Source organism: Cuculus canorus, chromosome 20 (assembly GCF_017976375.1).
Source record: "Cuculus canorus isolate bCucCan1 chromosome 20, bCucCan1.pri, whole genome shotgun sequence".
In the NCBI taxonomy this organism is placed as follows: Eukaryota; Metazoa; Chordata; class Aves; order Cuculiformes; family Cuculidae; genus Cuculus; species Cuculus canorus.
In genome coordinates, this window is record NC_071420.1 from 4,382,442 (window position 1) to 4,406,491 (window position 24,050).

A 24,050-nucleotide genomic window follows, 5' to 3' on the forward strand; every position below is an offset into this window, starting at 1 on the left:
GCAATTGCAATACCCGAGCTCTCCTTGAGATGGTGCAAATCACACACTGCTGCATCACCGAGGGACCAGGAGAGGAGAAAGGAAAGCACTAATTATATCCTTCTGCTTTTCAGTGTTCTGAGTTTTTTTTCTTTTCAATTGTTTGGAGCGAGTCTCTGGAAACTGGCAGCTGCTTACAGCAAACCCGCTGCTGCTCGAACAATTCGTTATTCTTACTTGTCCCGTGCTGCTTTTCCACCTTTTATTTTTTCCCCAAACCCGCCACCTAAACTCTGGCACTATTTTGTTAACTTCTGATTTATGACTTTTCATAAACAAATTGTAAAGTCTAGGAATGAAGAAACCCTGGGTGAAAGAAGCCTGAGGAGAAAGCATGTGCCAGAGGTGGAGTGAGGTATTTTGAGAAGGAATAGGAAGAAAGGAAATTACTTATTGAGCTTACTGAAGCAGCTAAATGCGTTTGAAAGAATTTGTGCTTAACACTTTAAAACAAAACTAAACCTTCTTTCTTTATTAAAATAAGGAAAATACTCAGGTATAGAAATTATTCTCTCCAAGCCCTTTTATTGTGGTGCTGTCCCAGTCCTTCCTATTTGTAATCCACAGACCCACCTGCAAACTCATAATTTACTGACTCCCTCAAAACTTCTGTCCTGTTTGTTGTCTCCATCCTCATCGCCATCCTGTTATTTATAGCAGTAATAACAGCCAGCAGAGCTGTCCCTTAGCAGAAAAGCTCCCCTCCTTCTATGCCTTCACCGGAGCCTGCTCTTTCGAACCGATCGGAGCAGACAAATGCAACCACCCACCTCTAGGAGGAAAACCGAGCTGCAGCCCTGGTGAAACATAAAGTTTATTTGACTAAATGACTAAAGTGACGCAAAAATTCTTAAAGAGCTCTTTGGCAGCAGATTATCTGGAAATCAGACCACGTGAGGGGGATTGGCGTACAAAAACCTCACCAAGATGCTGAGTTGCCCACAGGCTGAGTTCCCGAGACTCTGAAGTAAATGTGGGTGAAGGTTACCAGAGCTTGGATAACTCCAAGGAAAGCACTTCCAACTGATCCAAAGGACAGGTACGCTTTAATTTTCTTTTTAACACCCTGCTATTTAAGTATTCTAGGAAATTTAGACAGACTTTAGACGGCTGTCCTCAGAGCCAACTTCTGAGGCAAGCAGATGCTGGAGGTTCCTTAACTTTCACTCCTCATTGACTCCTTCAACTTTGGTTATAAAAACTGAAATACTAACGACAGTGTAAAATGTATACAGTATATTTTGTTTCATTTCAAATTGGCTTTTAAGGTCTTAGAGTAATTTCTAAAACATTGAGAAAATACACATCTAACAAAGCTTTGAGAGGGGAGATGAATTTCGGTGAAAGTTTGCTTTGATTTTTCTAACTTCTTATGCTTTTGCTTGCTTTTCTGATGTTCCATGCTCTCCTCAGTCTTGTTCAGGCATTTGTCCAGCAATTATGAACGTTGGGAGTCAAATGCCTGGAGCAGAACATGTTATGACAATCTCAAAGTTTTGGCAGCCCGCAGAATTGCATTACAAATGTAAGGTCTATATACAATTTACAAAGAAGCATTAAACTATAAGTAAAAAAATAAAGAAACAAACGCTGAAGCAAAAGAAAAAAGAATGCAAACTGTTATGTGTTTTAAAAGGGTACAGTAAGCTTTATGAACCATATTAAGTTCTATTTTGAAAGGTAAACTATTCCTGCACAGTAAATTATCTAACTCAATGGGACAGGTTTATTATAAGTAATAAATCCAGAGAGTGTGTGGTACATGTATTTACAGTCAATCATCTTTAACTGCTGAAACCAGCTGACGTGCTGGGTTAGTTTGCTAAGTCCTATGGAAGTTTAAGTAAGGAATGCAATGCAGCTGACTATATAAATAGCCAGGGAAGCATGTTTTGATATGTTCAGAAAGCCTGGGGAGAACAGGATCGTGCATCCAATGGATATGGATTGTTGGAAATGCTGTGGAATTTTTTAATATGGATTGTTAGCTACCAGGTATTTTACCATGGGAGGTTTCAGACACGTAGGCTTCATCTGCTGGTGCTTTTGGTAAGTGAATTGACCATAATTTTCTTGGAGAGTAGTTTGTAAACTCGGCATATAGCAACGGAGTGTTGTGGGTCTGCTTTCTAATTGTTATGAATTTCAAATGGTTGTATAAATTACAACTGCCCCCAAACTGGAATTTAATAAAACCCCAAACTTATTCCCACAGATGGAAATGTGCAGTGTATTTAAGCTCTTTCCTGCTTCCCTCCATGGAAATATAAACCGCTGAGTTTTCATTAGGAACAGTATTAAGAGCCTAAAGAAATGTTCGTTCTGTATCTTGGTGTCCTTTCCCACACTAACTCTTGCAGCTTGTAAAACTCGATGTTTTAACTCCTTTCCAAGCCTGTTTACTTACAGCTCAATCTGTATCCTACAGAAATCACCCGACATAATGAAGCCCATCTATGAGATAGGTGTTTTGTAAAGAACTTAGGTAGAACTTGGAGTCTGAAAAAAAGGGGCTGGGATTTGGAGATAGCCATTAACAAGTCTCCTTCAAAGAAACACCATCTAGAAACAACAGTGACCATTTCTTTACTTTCTGTACATAAAACCCTTACAAACACAAGTAGATACATGCCGGCGTGTGTGTGCAGGCAGTCTGTGGCTGGAGTCTGCAAGCAGGTCTCTTGCTTGAAACAACCTGCCCGTTAATTTGCCTGTGCAGGGTCAGCTTAAGGAGCAGGGCTCTATTTCTTTGGTGATATTTGCTGTGTTCTGACTCCTCCTTCAAATCTATATAAATAATTTGAGGAAGAATACAAAAGGAATAGCATTGCCTCTAAGCTTATCTGTTTCCTTGCACTATATTTGGACTCTCTCAAGTCAGAAAATGCATTTCCCACTCCCCCATTCTTTAAATGACTGTCAGCAACTTGGCAACATTTCCACTACAATGCCTGCCTTCTCAACAAGTTTTCAAAGGTAAAATCTCTCTTTCCTGCTGACTTTTTGACTTCAGACTAAAACACGGAGAAAATGATGACAAACATCCCAGTACAGGTTTATATTCCCCCAGCACTGTTGCTTTCAGAAGCGTTATTTTCACATCTTATCTCTATTTAGCCTTATCTGGGAATACACAAGTTAACTGGAGAGAGCTCCCAGCTTGCATCGTTCTGACTTTGATTCTCCCAGAAGGGATGCCCTCTCAACAGGACTCCTTGTTGAGTGCAGCTCTACTCTGTTTTTAGTACGAATATGAGGAAGCCTTTGGAGAACTGCAAATATTCCTATACAGGATCCATTTTGCCCCCCATAAACTGCAAGTCCATATCGCTGTGATGTGCAGAAGTACCCAAGCCAGTTCTGTTTACGATCACTGTCACTGAGATCAGCCTGGATATGTAGAGAAATAATTCACTAGACCAACTAATTCCAGTGGCTTTTGATCGGTCTTTATGAAGACGGGTTTGATTCTCCTAAACTAGAGAAGCATAGCTTAAAAAAAGCCTTATGAAATCAATTTTCAGTTGTTGACAGGTGGTCTAGAGATCAGCTTATATCTGTTTTTCACCCAGTGCCTCCGATTCTGTGGTGATCAGCAGCCCCACCAAAGCTGGGACTGTGACGTTCTTACTACATATTTAAGAGTATTGGTTTTTGAAATCTGAAATACAATCTGTCATTCTTGCTATCAGCTCACCGAATGGAAACAAGCTAGTAGAATAGAATAGTTGAGGCACTCTTTTTTAATGAAATCAGTATATGTGAACACAGACAAAACCAAAAGGCATTACTTCTTTGCATTATAAACTCTAAACATGACTCACATATGACAAACAGTAGGTAAAATTCAACATAATCTAGTGTAATCTATTTTCAAGATTTAATTGCCTGAAATGTTTATTTTCTCACAGTATGGGAGCATCTGAGATATCATCTAAGAATTTTGATTAAAGGGTTGCTCCTGGCCTGTGCAACATCAGAGGAAAAATACAAAGCCTCTACACCCCTTCAGAGCATACGTGCAGCCAAATGGGAACTCGGTAGCCCACAAAAGCACGCCAAAGGAATAATCTTTACCAGGTTCTCACAACACAGCCTTTTCCTGGGTGTGACATGCAATTTCTATCTTGTCATACAAACCTCTTGCTTGATTTTGTAGATAAAAGTGATTTCCTTGGACTCTTTTCAATTTACATGCCGTTGTCTGCATGAAGTGCGTTTTCACTGCAAGGTGTAGGATGCCCTCAAGCATTTTAACAACCATAAATGTTTTGTGGTGAAAGTGAGACTTAGGTCAAGTTAACAGAAATCATCTTCGTGGTTGATTCTATTTGCCAACATGGTAGGCTGACGTTTTGTCCCAAGAGTTCAAAGTACTTTACTTCTGTGCAAGCACTAGCACGTACGCAGCCAGGTAAGGCAGATGGAGGAGGGGGTGAGGGACAGTGGTAACCTAAGTTTTGCTACAGGAATGCAGCATTCGTTTATAAAATTAGCACATGAAAAAAGAACATAATTCAGATGAAGTGAAATATGTAGAAATTTTGCAAGTGTGGAAGTTAAAACGTATTTGATCATTTGGAGGCAATTCGTGACTTCTGTAGTTGCGCACGGTGAGGCTGAACAAGCCCTTGTTTTGAGGAATTTGGGAAGTCTGTGCTGTCCCACCTCAAATAATGTGTTCTCCACGTGTCTTAAGGCTTTAAGATTTGTCTCCCTTGAAGCATCTGATATTTGCTGTATGTCAACTGAATTGTTTTAATCTCCTAGACATATTAAAGGTCAATTTCCTCCTTGAAAAAAATACAGAACAGGAAAATAATTTTGTTTTCAAGTGCTGGGAATATTTGTTTCATTAGATGGCAGAGCATCAAAGGGAAAGGATTCCCACTGCCAGGAGAGGTCACTGAGTGCCTCGAGAAATAACCAAAGCAATGAGACATTAATGGGGCAGCTCCCTGCTCTGGACAGACCCAGGCCTCAGGGCAGCAATGCTCCTTGAGGATTGCTTTGATAGAGGCAAAGGAGGTGGGTTTGTGTATCAAAGGACATTACAGGGCTACAACATCTCCAGTGCTGGTTCAAGTTTTGCTCTGTGTGGGAGTAACCAAAAATTATAATTTAATTAATATTTGGCTTATGTGAACTGTGTTGGTAGCTTCAGCCAAGCTCAGAGAAGCACATGCCTTTAATTACCTTTCGTAGTGTTTTCAACAAGGAGCAAAGCAGGGAACACTTGTGGAGAACACGCCGCTTGCTCCAGGGAGCTTCTCTGGAGCAGAGCCAAGGGTCACTCCTCTTTAGTCACTCTTTGCGTAAGGAGGAGTGCAGTTTACAGGGCTGGCAGCTCAGCACCTTTCCCGCGCTCCCCGACAGCACAGCACTGCGGAGCCCCAAACTGCCCTTTAGAACAATCTCTGTCCAGAGCCACCAGGGAGAGAAAAGGCACGGATGCTTAGGGCCTCTCGAAGGAGCGAGGTCAGATCTGCAAAACACAGATCAAACCGAAATGAAGGCACAGCTTTCTGTTTCTCTCGAGGCTAATTACGTTGGTGATAAGAAACCAAGGGGTATTTCTGTAGAAGCAACCTTTGCAACAGCACAGATTGAAAACAGGTAATAAACTACCATTTCCTATGTCATTCACTGTCAACATTCCAGCACCTGTAACTACTGAGAGATCGGTGAATGGAGATGAAGCGGAGGCTGAGGTGGACGGAATCTTTCACTTTTAGTGTAATATTTCCCTGGATATCTTCCCTCGTGGTCCCAGTACGCTGCTCAGTCCCCAGAGCTCTAGTTTGGCAGCAGTTTGTAGTGGTTATAATTCCTTCAGATTTTTTTTTCTTTAATTATAACAAGAGGGGGTAAAAAGCACATTCTTCCACATTGCTTTTACAGCACAATGAAATCTGATTCTGTAATGGTTCTGTTTTAAGGTGCCAGCTACACCACTGCAAATGCCACTGCATGGGTGCAGAGTCCATCACCCCAGGAGGGTTCCAGGGTAGCTGAAGAGCTGTAATTATCTTTCAGAAAGGAATAGTTCAAATTCCAGTTGAAGACTCTGAAATTTTACAGCCCATTTTGCATATTTGAGGCTCAAACTACTGAAAATTCTACAAAAATATTTCAAATAATGTGATAATTCTTTCCTGTGGTCTGCAGAAGACCAGAAGGAAAGAAATCCTTAGATATAGATAAGACAACTATCCTGATTGTCACAGATCTCTGAAATCAACAATAGATTCAACAGCCTTTCAGCAGTAAAGAAAGTACCAATAAGTATCCATGTGCAGAAATGAAACCTTTTACAAACACAGTAAGGCTTTAAGACTCAGGTATGGAAAATTCAGTCTCATGAGATAATGCAGTTAAATCAACATCCTTTACTGCTTTCCCATTTATGAGTAAGAGGTATAAAGTCCACAAGGGCTCAGGTTACTTTTCCATATTCCTACCTTATATTGAACATGTTCTGCACGAGGGGAGGATTGGCTGTGGCCTTGCCTAGGATTTTTATGTCGCCACCAGTGGTGGTAGGACAAGCTCGTTTGGGACATTTGGAAGGTTTCAGACCTTTATAGTCTTACAGGTAAAATAGAAATTCCTGTCCTTTGCCATAGTGTTTTTCTCTAAAACTTGGAAGATGTTTCAGTCTTTATGGATAATTAACTAGTGGTAGCAAAGTACTGCTCTTGTAAGAATATAGCATTAATGATGCACTGCTCCCTATATGATGAAAAGAGCATTATCTGGGTAAAGACAGAATGTAAACCTGAAGGACTAGAGGTTTCTGAACGTTATAAACACCTTCAAGAGAGTTTTATCTTCAGAAAATCCTCGTGTTTGCTCTGCAGCTCAGTAACTTTCTTTCTCTTTCTGCTTGCACTGGTGAAAATTTAGGAAGAGGTTTAACAAACTGGCTTTGCACAAGGCTAAAAGCTGGGAAAAATCTGAGTTTTAATAGCTCTGGCAAATGCTATCCCCTCTCTGCTTTAGATTTTCCAACAGTTAGAAGTGAAATAATGCTTATTCTTCTGCCAGGATACAACAATGATATTTAATATAGTAAAATGGTTTAAAAAGGAAAAATATAGATGTAATTATAATAATTGAATTTGTGGTGCTATTGTGTAAACTGTGTAATGCTCTGCTAGCTATAAAGCAAGGTTAAAACCTTGGGGAATAAGGATCAGCTCCTGTTTCAAGAGTTTGTTGAGTAAAAGCAGCTGGGCATTTACTTTGCCCGAATAAATGAGCAGAAAACAAAACAGGACCCACTGAATGGCAATCCTTTTCCTGTTATTTTTGTTCTGAAGGAAAAGTTAATTGAGTTATACTTTTTTTTTTTTTTTTTTTTAAATTTTGGGATGGCTTATTTCTCCTGGATTGTGCTTCCAGCATGTGTGAAGAGGGCAGGTAAAGCCAGGGATTCTCCCAGTGCCTGTGTTTTTGCTGGCAGTGGACAGTAGCGCAGCAGTAGTGCCCACTGTGGCTGGAACCACAGTGTTAGCGGGTCCAGACAGAAGGAAAAATGCCTTTATTTCTCCAAGGAGTTAAACAGAACTCAGAGCGAGATTTGTCCATTAGCCCCATGTGTTAGTTCTTCAAAAACAATCAAATTGAAGTTTCCTTTTTTTTTTTTTTCTTGTTATTCATGTTGACTGAGCCTGAAAACGTTTGCTGGTTTAAAACCACTGAGATTTAAATACTTTTCTAAACTTTCATTTAAGTCTTCCAGGTCTGCTGCGAAACATCACAGACTCTGGCGGGGTTGTGAAGAGAAGTGGTCGTGAAATGTAATTTGTATATCCCTTGTTATCTTGTGTTTGTTTCATTAGTTCTTTTCCCTTCATAATGGGTGAATCCAGAAAGCGCCAGTAGAAGTCATAGGATAAACCTATGACAATACAAGCCACACTAATCTCTGCCCTCTGCCCTTTTTGCAAACTGGGAGTCCCACAGCCTCCCTAGGTGTGAAACCAACATTCAGAGGGAGACCATGGTACCAGAAGACAGCAGGACTGTGACTACCTGTGAGTTGTCCAACAATGCACAAAGTCCAGCAAATCTGCCTGAAAGGCTGTAAGCCAGGTACACCGGCTCCTGCTGTAGAAGAGGACGATTGCTTCCTTCCTCTGTACAAAATCATGAATAGATTATCTGCTAAATGAATCACGTTGCATGCTGTGACGGTTAATTACTTCCAAAAGTATTTTAATGACAGAATCTATCAGTTGTAACTTGAAAGTTATCAGCATCAGGAAGCCCTGTAACAGATTTTTCACTGTTTTTCATTTCTTAGATGGTGTTTGTGCCTTCTGTCTGATGGATTTAAATCTAGAAGAGGAATACTATTAGTGCTGGGAATAAAGCCACAAGGGGACTCTGTGCTGCCATCCGCCTGCAAGTGATCAGAACAGATCTCATAAAAAATGGAAAAAAAGGCAACAAGCAATGAGACTGAGCCACTGACTTCTAAGAAAGATGTTTCAGACTGTAACGAAGGAGAAGATTGCAAAGAGAATGGACTTCTGATGAGGAACCCTAAGCCTGCCCTACAGCTAGCAGAGGATGGCAACAAAGTCCACCCCAGCCAGGGAGATAAAGGGGAGGCAGCTCAGATCTCCAACGGTTATTCAGGGGTTCAGAGCTCTGTTCCCTGCAATGGAATGGGAGAGGTGGAAGACGCCCAGGGCACTGCCCCAGCGGCCACCACCACCACTACAACCACGACTTCGACCACCTGCGGAGCAGAAGGCCAGCAGCAGCTGATGGAGCTAGAAGACAGAGAGACCTGGAGTAAAAAAATTGACTTTCTCCTCTCTGTCATTGGATATGCAGTGGATCTGGGAAACGTGTGGAGATTTCCGTATATATGCTACCAAAACGGAGGAGGTTAGTGCCTAGTTGTGTATTCTCTTTCTTAACGCTAAACTTCCTTGCTTATAAACAGATGAGTTAGTGGATTATTTTAATATCATATAGAGCAAACAACCAAGGGGAAATTACTTAACTTTCCAAGCAGACTGGAAAATCTAATTACTGGGCATATTAAATGGAAGAAAAGCTATTTAGCAAGATCTAAAAGATCAGTACAATTGGAAGCTGAGAGCCAGTAGGGTGCAGAACCAGCTTCCAAGAGAAAAGGCTCAATCCCTGACCCAAGAAATATTTTAAAATCAGGTAAACCAACAGGTCAAAACCAACTCATCAGGAATGCTGGGTCTTAGACTTACTGACATATCAGCCAAAACAGGAGAGCAAATCAGCCAATCAAGGAGATCTTGGAAAGAACTTAGAATCATAGAATGGTTTGGGTCAGAAGGAACCTTAAAGATCATCCAGTTTCAAACCCTTGCCACAGGCAGGGGTACCTCCCACTGGATGAAGGTGCTCAAAGCCCCATCCAGCCTGGCCTTGAATACCTCCGGGGATGAGGCAGCTACAGCTTTCTTGGGCAGCCTGTTTCAGTACCTCACCACCCTCACTGCGAAGAAATTCTTCCTTATGTCTAGTCTAAATCTGCACCTCTCCAATTTAAAGTTATTCTGTGTCCCTTATGTAACAATGGCATTTTACTGAAGAAATTAATTAATCCTAGCCTATCTCACAATTGTATCCATTGTAGCCAGTACAGTTGTGGTGAATCCTATGTACACTTGGAAATGGGAGAAGTTTGGCCTGAATGTTGCTTCTTATTCACACTGCTGAGTAGTTACTCTTAGGAGAAATGCAATAGGAATCCTGTGTGGCGCACTAGGGCAGGGATAGGCATTCCCCCTGTGGGATAAAAGGAAGTGTTGGTTAGAGGAGTCCTACGAAGAGTTATAACCATCTGCTTGCTTTCTTGCAGGAGCATTCCTCATTCCTTACACACTCATGGCCATCTTTGGAGGGATTCCTCTTTTCTACATGGAACTTGCACTAGGACAGTACCACAGGAATGGGTGTATTTCAATCTGGAGAAAAATCTGCCCTATATTCAAAGGTAAAGAAGCGGAATGTAAAATTACTAAGAACTTTCTGAGTAACTGGAAGATTTTCCTATAAAGGTGATTTTGGCTTTATAAAGAAAGCTTTCCTAAAACTTGACATACATCTGCAGGTGTGAGTGTACTCTCATATACACATCTGATGTGCTCAAATTAATCAGACAGAGCCCATGCCTGAAAATATTAAAAAGCTAAACAACAAACGTAATTAATACAGCAAGTGCAACATTACTGCATCCAAGGCAAAATTACAACTAAGAAAGAATAAAGATCTACTACAAAGATATTAACAAAGACATGATTCCCCATCTCCAGCCTGGTCTGTCAACTGCTGTCCCACCACTGAGTCTTTTAGAGTGGAAGGACCTATTCTACACGCTCGTTTCATCCTGCTCTCAGTGTTTTAGCTCTGGTCTTGTCTTTTATATTTACTAAGAGAGCAATATGCCTATTTCTAAATTCCAGACACTTAGGAACAGATAAAAGAAAAATGCAAGCATGTTCTGTCTTGATTAAGGATGCTTCTTTGGAATCTGAGCCTGAGTGTTTCCGAAGCAAGAAATTCCAGTGTTGTAAACACTTGTGAGGTTATGCGTACCTGCAGAGCTGCCTCGGTTACTAATTATAGTTGATAAGAGAACCAATTCCTTCCTATTTTTTTTTTGGTCTAAAACTTACAGTCACTTCATGTAATTATTTCATAGAATCATGGAATGGTTTAGGTTGGAAGGGACCATAAAGCCCATCCAGTTCCACCTTCCTGCCATGGGCAGGGACACCTCCCACTGGATCAGGTTGTTCGAAACCTCGTCCAACCTGGCCTTGAACACTTCCAGAGAGGAGGCATCTGTGACTTCCCTGGGCAACCTGGGCCAGGGCTTCCCCACTCTCATTGTGAATAACTTCTTCCTAATTTGTTTTTCCTAATTCTTTCCTGCCTTACTAGGAATTGGCTTTGCCATCTGTATAATAGATCTCTACGTAGCCTCCTACTACAACACCATTATGGCTTGGGCCTTTTACTACCTCGTATCCTCCTTCACGTCGGAGCTGCCGTGGACCAGCTGCACAAATCCTTGGAACACAGGCAACTGCACCAACTACTTCAGCAAGGACAACGTCAGCTGGTCCCTACACTCCATCTCTCCCGCAGAAGAATTTTATACGTAAGTGCATGTAAGTGAGGACAGTAACACCAGACAGAATGGTGGAACATGTAGCAAGCTTTTCCCCGGAGGGGGAGCAGGGCTGCTTATTAATGGTACCCTTTTCTGAACTATTTAAGTCCGTGAATACTTGTAGGGGCATGTAAGCTTAGGGTGTATGGAAGGGTACTCAAGATCAGAGGTTCCCAGCCACTGTCAGCTGCCATCACTTATCATTTATCATTGCTGGTGTATCATTAATATCAAGCTTTTAATTAAAAATAAACTGATATGACTCTGAGGGCTACTTCTCAAGGCCTCAGGACTACTTGTAATGCTCAGACCACAGTATGGGACTGTTCAAAGCGTACTTCACATAAGTATTTGTTCAACAAACATCTATACTGTGTTTTTCTTTTCCTCTTTCAGCCGCCAAGTTCTACAGGTGCACAGGTCCAATGGGCTGGATGACCTGGGGGGCATTAGCTGGCAACTGACCATCTGTTTACTGTTAATCTTCACCATTGTATACTTCAGCATCTGGAAAGGGGTCAAAACATCTGGCAAGGTGAATGCAAAAGCAAGACAATTCAACTTGGTACAGTACAGTCTAGCAGCAGTTCTAAAGGGGTCAATTAACTTGATGGAGAATTCCCCCCCGTCTGTCTTCATGACAGGGATTAGAGGCTCATGTGTTTGGGAAGCACTTACTGTAGAATGCCTGCTACTGTTATCCAAGTGATATATAACGACAGTAAGTTACTGTTTTCTGGACAAGAACAATCCTGCCCAGAGAAAGCATGGGTGTAGACGTGCAAACTGCCTGTTTACAGACCTTCTGAGCTCACATGAGGATGTTATAAATGCAAAGGGCTATAATAAGAATAACTCATTATCAGTTGTTAACTTCCTACCCATGATAAATGCTGTCTTAACTGCTTTCCCTCACAGGTGGTGTGGGTGACTGCCACATTCCCTTACATCATACTCTTCATCCTGCTAGTGAGAGGGGCAACCTTGCCTGGGGCTTGGAGAGGTGTCCTCTACTACTTGAAACCTGACTGGCACAAACTCCTGGCCACTGAGGTAAAAAAAAATTACAAAAGGGTAGAGATTCGCTTTTTAGCCTGTATATAATTCAATGTATATTTTCAGCATAGAAGATGAGTAAACAGATGTTTTAGCATGGACTAAAAGCCTGACTTCACAGTCTAATGTTTAAACAGTCATGCTATTCTTTCTATAATTATAATTAATCCATAATAAATACTATTTTAAAGATTAAAGTACACCATCAGTTTATTACTTGAAGTAATAGTAGGGTTCTCGTACAGTGGTTGAATCAAATTAGTGATACGATTAGAAAGAAAACAAGTAACCAAACAATTTATTACCAGGAAGATGGTGAAGAGCCTAACATTGAGCAAGAAGCTGATTACTGCTACACTACAACAAAATCCTTTATCCATGATAGTCATCCTGAGCAAACTGAACTTACGAAGCCCTAAGAACTGGTTTAGCTGCAGGTTTATGGCTGTGAGAGGATCATTAAACACTCAAGCAGACCTTTCCACAGTGCAACAGTATGCACGGTTACCTGGACTTAAACAGTGTGGGTTACTAGAGTTGAAACTTCAGATCTCCAACCTGTGATGAGCTGTGGCAGGTAAACCAAAGGACAGTCCCTGTAGCCACCAACTGAAACAAGACTGCATGCAAATGCATGCGGAGAAGGAATAAATCAGGCCTACACACACCACCAAGATTTGAAAAGGAATGGGGAATGAGGACAGGACTGAGCTAACCAGCAACCCCAATTCCAGTATCTGATTCAGCTTTGAACTCTCTGGATGACAAGCTGTCCATCAGGCTCAAGGCTCCACTTGCTTCACTGCCTATGAAAGTGTCTAGTGAGGAGGGTGATGGAAAAACCCCAAAGCAATAAATACTACAAATAAAAAGATTAAAAATTCCAATGTTTGCAAGTCTGCTGCTGCCCAGCTGATATGGAGAGTTTTGAATGAAGAGGAAATGAAAACACAGCAGTTTCTGATAAAGCTGCATCTCCAATAAGCGTCCACATCTTCTGAAAAAGCAATAAAGGGCATTGATATTGTATTGGATATATCTGAAGTGAGGACAGCAGATTGCAATCTGCATGCTGGACGATGACAGAGCTCTGTCTGGATGATATGGGGTGGCCTCACGATGCAAGAGAATATTAGAAATGAGTTGTAATGAACTCCATGTTTCAATCAAAAGAGGATAAATGAATGAGGACTTTCACCTTCAGAAAGGGAACTGATATTGTACCTTAGGAACACTACTCATTAAGGCCCTGGCCACTTTTCAAGTATGACAGGCTCAAGCTTTTCATAACAAGATCATCACACTTGCATCTGTCACAGCTACAACAAAGCTGAGTTGAGTTCTAAGGACTAGAACTGCATCCGCACTGTCATGTATTTCCATTATTCCAGAAAACATCTGAGCAGCCATCATCTACTGCTTAGCTTGGAGGACACAGAGGACTATTTCATACCACACAGAGTTTGGAGGGAGATGGGCCAAGTCCACTGCAACATCATGGATAGAACACCCTCTACACATAATAAAAGTTGTGTTAGACTGATCAAAGGCAAATCACTGTCAATTAATCTAAGATGCTGTCAGAAAATAAACTGCCAATGAGTACTTAGAATCGTGTAAAGAGATCTGATAAGCACAGCATCGGCACTAAAGTGACAGTGGATGTTTACAGCTCTCACAAATCTACAATAAATATTTGTATTTCAACATGGTTTCTTAAGTGTTTGTTAGACCAGGACTAGAATGCAGCAGAGTAGTGAAACATGGGTTTGCAGGGCTATGTGATATTCTGACTATGCCAAACTCACTTGATCTGTTTAATTTTTTCTTCATCTTTGATATTTTTCAGGTTTGGGTGGATGCAGCAGCTCAGATTTTTTTCTCCCTCGGTCCAGGTTTTGGGGTCCTATTGGCCTACGCCAGCTACAACAAATTCCATAACAACTGCTACCAGTGAGTTCTTCCTTATTCCAAATGTAGAACTGAGTTAAAAATAACTGTGGGTATTTACAAAAAAAGAAACGGTGCTGGTCAAAGGCATTGAATTATCAAACCTGTGTACATACAAATCACAGAACAAAAGGCCTTAATGAAAGAACCTGTAATCTAAAACATTTCTTTTCTGTTGTGCCTACCGTAAAGAGAGAGAATCTCGACCAATTACAGCAGGGAGTCCAAAATGTAGAAACCTGTCACAACAAAATGGGCTAAATCCCTGCCAGACAATCACATTACAATTATTTAATCTCAGAAGTAGTTAGGAATTTACTTCAGAGTCTTGATCTGAAAGGTGATTTCTAGTTGTTTCCTTGTTATATTAAAATACTCTATTTGTACCTTATGAAATACAACTCTCAATTCTTTACTATTCCTGTAGTAATTCCTATTTATCTAAAAACAACAGTATTCAACCAGCATTCTATCCAGTGTCAGACTAATGTTACAGCATCTCTTTGAAGCTGAAGTAGTTGTATTGATGAGTAACTCGCTCCATCTAGTAGTAAACTATCCTTTCTAACTGATGTCGATTCCCTGATATTTAGGTTTTCTGTTGCAGAGATGCTCTGGTTACCAGTACCGTGAACTGCGCGACTAGTTTTGTGTCTGGGTTTGTCATATTCACTGTGCTGGGATACATGGCCGAGATGAGGAAGGAAGACGTATCAGAGGTTGCCAAAGATACCGGTAGGCGAACTTTTTGTATACATCTCTCAAACTGTTTCTAAGATAGATTATATTTATGTATTATTTTCTAGACTGAGAAAAGCCCAAATAAGGCAAAATATTGAGTATGTAATTCAGGATACTGACTTACTTTATGGTAAGGGCACTGTTATAAATACACAGTACAGCTAAAAGGTTGTTCCATAAAGACAGCGTATAGAAGTCATATTGCATGCAGCTTTACAGCCGTGGTGGTAACTATGCACTGTGAAATCACCTGGGGGGAGGAGTTTAACCCTTGAAGACAACGTGGTACAGGGAAAGAGTCTGCCCTCCTCGCAGCAGTACTGTGCTAACCATTATCCCTAATTCTCCATTCCAATATCAGGACCCAGCCTTCTCTTCATTACATACGCTGAGGCCATTGCTAACATGCCTGCTTCCACTTTCTTTGCCATCATCTTTTTCCTGATGTTACTCACGCTGGGATTAGACAGCACGGTGAGTAGAAAGTACCTGAGACAATGGTCCTCTTGGATATTTGGCCTTAGCCCCACAAGCATCAGAAGAAACAGAATTACAAGTATCGCACCATCACTAGAGGGTTTAAAGCAGGATCGGCATCTCTGTGTGCCTTTTGTAAGACAACACTACTATTCTAATTTTGACCTAAACAGGCCTAAATACAACTAAATGATTTGTCAGTGCCACACTGTGACGATTAGTAACAGGCCTGGAAACACAACCAAAGCACTTGATTCATAAATACTTGTGTTGAATGGAGCCTTCTAGGCTCCTTCTCTCTTTTACTTGCAAACTTACAAAGCCACTATTAAATCTGGAAGTTTTTCCCAGTAACTGGATTTAAAAGGTGTTTGTATGAAGGCCTGTTTGTACAAACTGAGAATCAGCTTCTTCTGGGGAGGCTGGACTTGGGTGTTTCCACAATCTTGGTTCTCCTCAATCACTCATCAGCATCCTGCTGCCTGTAGTATGGTACCTTCTCTTGATACAGGTGCTTCCTACAGACACATGAAGACCAAATCCCCCCCTTAAAAACTTTAGAAGGTCTGGAGAAAGACTAAACAACAGTCACACCAACTCCACAGGCAGAATAAAGCACCATTGCTCAATGCTTTATAGCTTCTTTAGGCATTGAAACACACTCCAAAGCAGGTAAAACATCTATTTTCCAGTGATTTTTTTCCATGCTTTTCAGTTTGCAGGACTAGAGGGAGTGATCACTGGAGTACTGGATGAATTCCCGCATGTCTGGAGCAAACGCAGGGAATTGTTTGTCCTTGGTCTGACCATTGTTTGCTTTTTGGGGTCATTAGCAACCCTGACATTTGTAAGTATTTTTACCCACTTTACCCATCCTCAGCTTTCCTTATAAGCAGCTTCCTACAAACGGCATCTTGGAGAGGGGAGTATTTTTTGAAGACAGTTTCAAGAAATCAGATTAAATCTCCAGCCTGTTTTCTTTATGCATTAGAAATCTCAATTTGGAATGAATGTGAACTGTATCTCTCACTAGGAAACGTGTTACAAAATGATCCTACTGCAATTCAGCAAAACTCCAATGTGCTACACATCATAAAAGCTGCAGCTGTTGCTGCAACTGCCGACTCAGTGAGCAACCTTCCACATTTTGTATGTGGTTTATTTGCTTTCACAAGCCCCATGTTTAAAAATAATATGAACTGTTATTTTAATCTTCCTAATGTTTGAAATGTATTTTGAATTTAACAAAAGAATGATCAAAAAAGTTATCTGCTAGAAAATGTTGTAATTGCCTGGTGCTGTTCCCCAGAAGTTTCTAGCAATGAATTTCCTGGATCTTCCTCATCAGCTCTGGCCAGGAACCATGATTAGTCACATCAAACAGTCCTTGTGGGGCTTGTGGGATTTAATTTTCACAATAAGCAATATTTTGAATAATGAGTGTAATGATCATAGGACAAAACCGTTGGCTTTCCTGTCATGCTGCACTTGGTCATTGGTGCACAACTTCCTTCTCACTTAAAGCATTTGCTGTAAAAGGAGACTTGCCCTCCTCCTCCATCTGATTCTTGATCTGAAATGATTTCCTGCTCAGTAACTAACTATGACTCAAGTTGGAGAAAGAGGCTGCCCTCACAGAAGGCATGTGAAAAGCCATTCTGTCAAACCCCATCAAACCTCATTTGTTCATTAAAATCCAGCAAGAACTGCCTCTAAATTTGAGTTTCGCTGTTTTTGCATGGTAGCCGGTGAAATATGTTCAGAGAATGAGCAGACCAGCAGCATGCTCTAGAATTTCACTGACAGGAGCTGCCACAAAGAAACAGAACTGACTGAATTACCCGTCCATGAATGTTCTGGTCCAGATGCAGCCAATAATAAACAGTGTTACGAGACTTTCATCCCTGCATCCTTGGTTCATTGATAATATGATCTCCTTTCCAGGGAGGTGCATATGTGGTAAAGCTGTTTGAAGAATACGCCACTGGTCCAGCTGTCTTAACTGTTGTGTTCCTGGAAGCGGTTGCTGTGGCCTGGTTCTACGGTAGGTAGACCCTGGTGATAAACAATGCCAGCTCAAGCTCTCGAACTCCCACAATGCAGCATTCGGTCTCCTTCTGCAGACAAGGTCATTGATGGCGCTGGAAAAAATTTACCAAGCCTTTTTGCAAACTCATTGATTAATAAATCTGTAAGAATTATTTTTAATTGTTCTCTGACAAAAGTACAGTGACATCTAGAAGTAACAAGAGCTGTACTTCAGAGTAATTAAAGATTTAATACAACTGTAGAATCACAGAATGGTTCATATTGGAAGGGACCAATACCAACTGGAAAAGATCATCCAGTTCCAAAACAGTATTTCATGATGGATACTGAAATTATTTGCTGTGCATCCAAAATGCTGTGCATCCACTTACGAAAAACTCCTATCTGCTCTCACCTCTCTCATTTGTTTCCATAGGCATCACCCAGTTTTGCAATGATGTGAAAGAAATGCTGGGCTTCACCCCAGGCTGGTACTGGCGAGTGTGCTGGGTAGCAATCAGTCCCATCTTCCTTCTGGTGAGCTTTCCTTATAGCTTTTTCTTTCCAGAACAAGAAAATTGCCATTGAACAATGCAGCTCCTGAGACTCCTAAAAGCTTAATTACAGAATATCCTTGTGAAGCTCTTGAGTAACAACTTTTGTGAAACCAAAAAGGCTCAATTAATGAAAAATCCAATCCAATGCTGCAAGGTCTCGTTAGTAAATTACTATTTTAAGGATTTGTGTAGATGAGCTAGGTAAACAAGCCTGGGATCTGAATAACTCCCTTGTGAACAAAGTTGCTTTGTTTTGTTGCTTTGTATTTACCTCAGCAAAATGAAGCAATAAAAGATGATGAAAAAACTGTGGGGGAGGAAAGCCAAGATGAGTAAACAGACTGTCTCAGCTGACTGACAGCTTTGGAGTATCCCACTTAAAACTTACAGCAGTTAATTGCAACCTTTATAAATCTGTAATTCAGAATTGGAAATACTGTCCCCATGTTTGACTTGGCAGTATTATTGATAGCACTTTAACATAAAGTGTTCATTTCCTGATCCAAAATTAGTTCACGCTCTCTTTTATTGTTACTGGGCTCAGTGGGAGCAGAGCAGGTCAAGATGAGTTTATGAAGCACAGAACATCGATTTCAGACCTATGGAGTGAATTCAAACACTGGTAATGATCAATGCGCAATGAACAGATTTTATTACCCCTAGAAAAAGAAAAAGGTGGAAGCTATAAATAAGGGTGACACTAAAAATAAATGTTTATACTACCATCCTCTTTGTGATCCTAAACGAGTAAAGTAAACAGAGAGGAACACAGCTCTGGTGATGTGATTGCCGGGCAGAGCTATTTGTATTCTCTGTGGAAACAAAACTAAACTAACAGAAGCCCAGAAGGTAGTATGTTATTTCTGTATGGAAATTATGCTGGTAATTCTGACCTGATGATACTCTGGGAAAAACAGAGACCCTACCAAAGACAGTCACAAATATTATTCCTGTAGTATTCGACTAAAAATATTTGTTGTTTCACCAGGAATTTCTCACTCATCTACGATATGCACAGGAAAATGATCCAATAGCATTAATTGAGATGTCACCAGAATCCTCTATCCAAATTATCAATATTTTTAAAAGCTATTGAAGATCAAAGTGCTATGGAAAAATAACACAGAAATGACTAAATTTGTAGAAAATAGGTAACGGTGGAAAGAGAATCTGTACAGCTTATCACAGAGAAAACCAAAAGCTGAGTGTTATGCTGGGACACAGAGCTCCCTAAAGTCAGCATGTGCCACCAAAATACACGTATTCATGCTTTGCTATCTCTTTTTTCAGTTTGTCACTTGCAGCTTTCTGTCCAATCCTCCTGAGCTACGGCTTTTTGGTTACAATTATCCCTACTGGACCACAGTAGTGGGTTATTGCATAGGAACCTCTTCTATCATCTGTATTCCCATCTACATGGTTTACCGGTTGATCATCACTTCAGGAACACTTAAAGAGGTATCCATCATGCTCTACTGCTTCTATCTGACTGTTAGGAAGGTGGTGGCTTCTATTAATATTCCGTGTAGATTCTTCTAGGCTCTGAAGACCTGAGACTTGAGGATTACTACTGTTCTGTTACTCATCAGCCCATAGTTAATTGTCTTCTGCCCATTCTGAGGGACTCATGAATCTCCCCAGTTCTTACTGAGGCCACTGGCATATTCATATCAAATATTAAATCAAGTATCTTTCTTTTTTAAGCTCTGGTGAACTGGAGGCTTCTCCTAGAAATCACATATGCCACAGTATCACGTGAATGAGGCAGGGAAAGACTGGTTCCCTTGGGGCTGTCTGCAAGAACCAGTTTCTGTTTCTCTCCCACACTCAGTAAGATTTTTCTGCCGTAAATCTGTCGCAGCCTCTGATGACATTTTGGGGTTTCTTTTTAAGTTCATGTAAATACTAGTCCAGAAAGGACACATTTAGTTGGCACAGGGCATCTGAGTAAACTGCAAAGGCCTAAACATTAATAAGACATCTGTCAAGCTTTGATTAAAATGATAAGTTACAAATAATTAAAAAATAACACTGTGCACTTCTCTAGTGCCTTAGTGCTGAGAAAACAGAAGCCTGAAACATCCTTGTATAGTTCAATACATATAAATCAAACCAGACTCATTTAATTATAAATCTCTTTCCAAATGTCTGTTACATTTTATATTATCTCTAAAATGAGTCGATTTCTAATAGTGATTTCCTTCCAACAGCGTATTCTGAAAAGCATTACTCCGGAAACAGCGACAGAAATTCCTTTTGGAGACATCCGCATGAATGCAGTATAAGCTAACCTGTTTTCTGGGAGGAGAGAGGGGGAGCATAACGTAACTTTTCCCATACTCTCCTCCCCCAAAGAGGTAACTTTCCAGTTGAGACAACAAATGGAGTTTTCTATGGAGGCTGCATCACTGACAACGGGCATTTGGAAACATGATGCCTCCAGCACATTAATACAAGCAATTCAATGAAATCTACTGTGCACTTCTAACCAGACTGAACTGACTGACAACTCCTTCCTTCCGGAACCGTGAGGATGTCTGTGTGCATGAGAACACCACTGTCCCACGCGTGCGCACTGGGGCCGTTTGAAAGTGTGTGTGACTGCGTAAGCCGCTCTAGGACGAGTGTCAGCAGGTAGGATTAGGTGTAGAATCCCAAGTCTGTGGCAGTACTCCTTTAACTTCCTCAATGTGATCGTTCGTCCTGGGCAATGTCGTATTCGCTTCTAAGGTTCTAATTGTTTCAACTACATTGAAAAATATACAAATATTTCCGATAGCCATACATTATTTAATAGGTTTTATAACCTAGCAAATAAATATAGTGAATTCCTCAGTCCCTAGGTCTGTAGTGCAGTAGACGGAGGAAGAGGAACCAATCCTGAGCAGCACTATATTCTCTGCATATGTTGCACACACATTTTCCTTCCCTCTATTTTGTAGATGATAGAAGTTTCTACTAATTGTTTCTTGCATAACAAATACAAAAGCAGCTGTGGAAATGTTGAAAGCCTCACATGCCCTGAGACCCAAATCAACCTTCAAACACTCCTCACAGTTTACTTGACAAGTACCTCAGTTCCCAGCACTTACTACACTGTTTTCATAACTAAGCTACATATTAACAAACCCTTTGTCCAGACAGACCTAACGCTCACACCCAAAGAAACTGCAGACCAACAAGGCATTGTTTTGAGTGCTGATGCCAAAAAATTAAATCTTAAAGATCTGCTTCTCTGCTTTGTTCTGGTGGGGGTTTTAAATTGTTCTTTGTTTGTTTGAACTTGATTTCACACCTAAAATTTACTGGAGCCTGTGGCTTTTTCTGTTCTTTCCTAGTACAGAACCAATGTTTAGACTTATTCTTTTGTCTGGCTGACAAAAGTACACTTAAACTATACAAACCTACTTAGAAGATTTACTAGCTCATATTCTAATTGTGAGAACATTTGGTTTTCATCCTGAAGAAGAAAAAGAGGAGGATTTTTTTTTTTAACAGGAAGCTAAATAGAGTTCAGCAGGATTGATACTCATCAGAACTATTTATACTAGAAGTTGAGGCACAGATATGCAAATTATACATACTAACCTCTTTATATTACATGCACACGTGTGCTTTCCAAGGAGAGGCCTTCAGACTGACTATGATTGCCCAGGCAGCTGGAGGCCAATAGTTCTGCTGCAGTTATGTGGAAGTTTAGACAAACATAAGTAGGCATCATTAATGTAAAAACCTGCATTGTATTTTTACTCTACCGCATAGATTATAACAAGTCAAATAAAACAGAGGATAAAAGTCTCTTTGGTATCGCATGGTCTACTTAGGTAACATACTGCTAAAACGAACAAGGTTATATAATGTTTTCATAATTTCTGCTAAGGTTTTTCTCGCTTAGGTGTTCAGACATCTCCAGGAGCCACTTACGCTTCAGCTGGCAACTTGAGCACACTTAACTTCAGGTCTCAAGACAAACTTCCCATAAGGAAATAACTTAAAAGGACAATGACTGTTCTTCCAGAACTACAAACAAAAGACTCCTGAAATATTTTTAAAAAGGGAATATCTTCTTTCACTGCCACAAGAAAAACATAATTAATGTCTTACGGGGCAGTTTTTCCCACAAAACAGGTCTGTACCTTATGCCTCATGTAATTGTAAACTACTCCCAAAACGGTTTTCGTTGCAAGGAAAAGAGGAATAGTTTGGGAATTCTTTGAATATTAGGAAGCCAATTAGTTATTAAGTTACAAACCACAAAACTACCGCCTTTATAAAACACCTAAATTTTCTGTTACAAGTTCATTAATTGAAAAAATCCATAAGAAGTGTCAATGTGAGATGAAGGAGGTACTCGTGTATCCAAAACCAAAGTGTGGGAAATAAAGCAGAAAACCCTACCCAGCTCCTTCGCTCTCCAGGCTGGTGCTCAGCTGATGCTGGAGAAGCTTCCTCCTAGACACATAAATCCTACAAATGGAATTTATTTTTCCAGACTTGATACTGTTTCATGCTGGGCTCATTATCAAAACAAACACCACACCACCCTAACCACCAGCACAAAACCAACCCAAAACTCACAGTTCCAATTTTTGGGCATCTATGTAGCCCTATTTGCAAAAGCCTCTATACATAGATGTTCTGCTACCTTCTTTTATTAGGAAGGGGTGAAGGGTCGAGTTAAATTTGAGCATTACCTGTATCAAAGCCAAAGTTTCTCTTTCAACTCTTGTAAACAAACTGAAACTGGGAACAGAATAATTTGCAGAGTAATAATTGCAGGAATCACTGCTCTTCAGTGCGAAACATTGCCAATGTTATTCTTTTATAACAGCAGTTGAAATGGCAAAAGATGCAACTTTAATTTGTATTTCTTAAGACTCTATTATATGACAGACATCAGTGTCTCTCTGGGTGGTTTTAGCACAGAAAGCTGAGCAACCTCCCAAGAAACGCCACTGCTTTCCAGTGGATTAAATGTCAGCCAAGAAGCCATGATGTTAACACAACCGCTGCAATTGTTACTGTGTAAAACAAGACAAGGTCTCTCCTGCCTGAATTTCTCAGCTGAAAAATGATGCACTCTGAGCAGAGGGTGCTGAGAGAGGGTGAATGTTCTTAAAATCACTTAAAGATACAGAAAGCAATGCAGACTTGAAAAGTTACCGGAAAAATATTTTTAGACATAGGCAGTCCAGAAGATCATTTGCCATGTTAAATCTTCACTCTCTTTTCACTAGGATAGTGCAGTCTGAGGTCTTCACGGAAACAGGGGGCAAGGAAGCCCTCCAGAAGCGAGCTAAATAGGCTTTTCTTTTCCTGACTAATACAAAGATAAAATACATCCATGTTTTCATTCTATAAAAGCTGAACTCACATGACAGTTTAGTTCCCATTATTTCTTTGATACGTTGCTTACTGGTTTGAAGCTTTCTAAATCTTCGTATGGTAAGTTCCTTTTTTTTTGTATCTCTGTTTAGCTGGGTGGTTGAAATATTGAGAAATTGACTTTATCTATTTTCGTCATAGATTGTTTTTTTTTTTCTTTTTACATATGCATCTGAAAGCAGTTTGAGTAATCAATATTTACCAGGTAACTCAACAAGTACCCAGATATTAAACACTGGTTTTGTATAAAACATAGTTATATTGGGACCAAATGGGCTGCACTGCAATTACAAGCCTTTCAAGGCAAACAGATTCCTTCTCTTAAGCTCACCTTCCACTTATTTATCACAGAAGTATATCCCACCCTCTATTCTGAACAGTGAAAAGGAAGTTATGAAACTGGTAAATTAGGACCATGTTTGCCTTTTAAGCAAACAGAATTAAACTGGAGTTTTAGCTGTACAGAACTAAGTATTCCTTCCAACTTGTACCCAATGCACCTGTATTAATTTATGCGGCTGTTTAGTTACAAGTGTTGCAAGCTGATTGTAAGTCATCAGTATGTGCCTTGTACTGTAAACTGTTATAATAAATTTAATATTCATAATCCATCTGTTGACAGCTCTTGTGTCTCTCTCTTA

At 40.3% G+C, this 24,050-nt stretch overlaps 1 protein-coding gene across 1 annotated transcript; it reads left to right on the forward strand.

The window, feature by feature from the left end:
* SLC6A4 (solute carrier family 6 member 4) lies at positions 1 to 24,016 on the forward strand. Its single transcript, XM_009558467.2, has 14 exons — positions 1 to 1,078; positions 8,348 to 8,940; positions 9,899 to 10,033; positions 10,984 to 11,203; positions 11,612 to 11,750; positions 12,134 to 12,268; positions 14,121 to 14,224; positions 14,829 to 14,956; positions 15,324 to 15,436; positions 16,155 to 16,286; positions 17,384 to 17,483; positions 17,904 to 18,004; positions 19,315 to 19,482; positions 20,235 to 24,016. The coding sequence occupies exons 2-14, from the start codon at positions 8,478 to 8,480 to the stop codon at positions 20,307 to 20,309; spliced, it is 2,013 nt and encodes a 670-aa protein (XP_009556762.2). The 5' UTR covers positions 1 to 1,078; positions 8,348 to 8,477; the 3' UTR covers positions 20,310 to 24,016.
* The last annotated feature ends 34 nt before the right edge of the window (positions 24,017 to 24,050 follow it).

Coding starts and splice junctions, on each gene's coding strand:
- SLC6A4 (XM_009558467.2), top strand. CDS start 8,478: ATGGAAAAAAAGGCAACAAGCAATGAGACTGAGCCACTGACTTCTAAG. Junction 11,204..11,611: donor CCCGCAGAAGAATTTTATAC/GTAAGTGCATGT, acceptor TTCCTCTTTCAG/CCGCCAAGTTCTACAGGTGC. Junction 11,751..12,133: donor GGGTCAAAACATCTGGCAAG/GTGAATGCAAAA, acceptor TTTCCCTCACAG/GTGGTGTGGGTGACTGCCAC.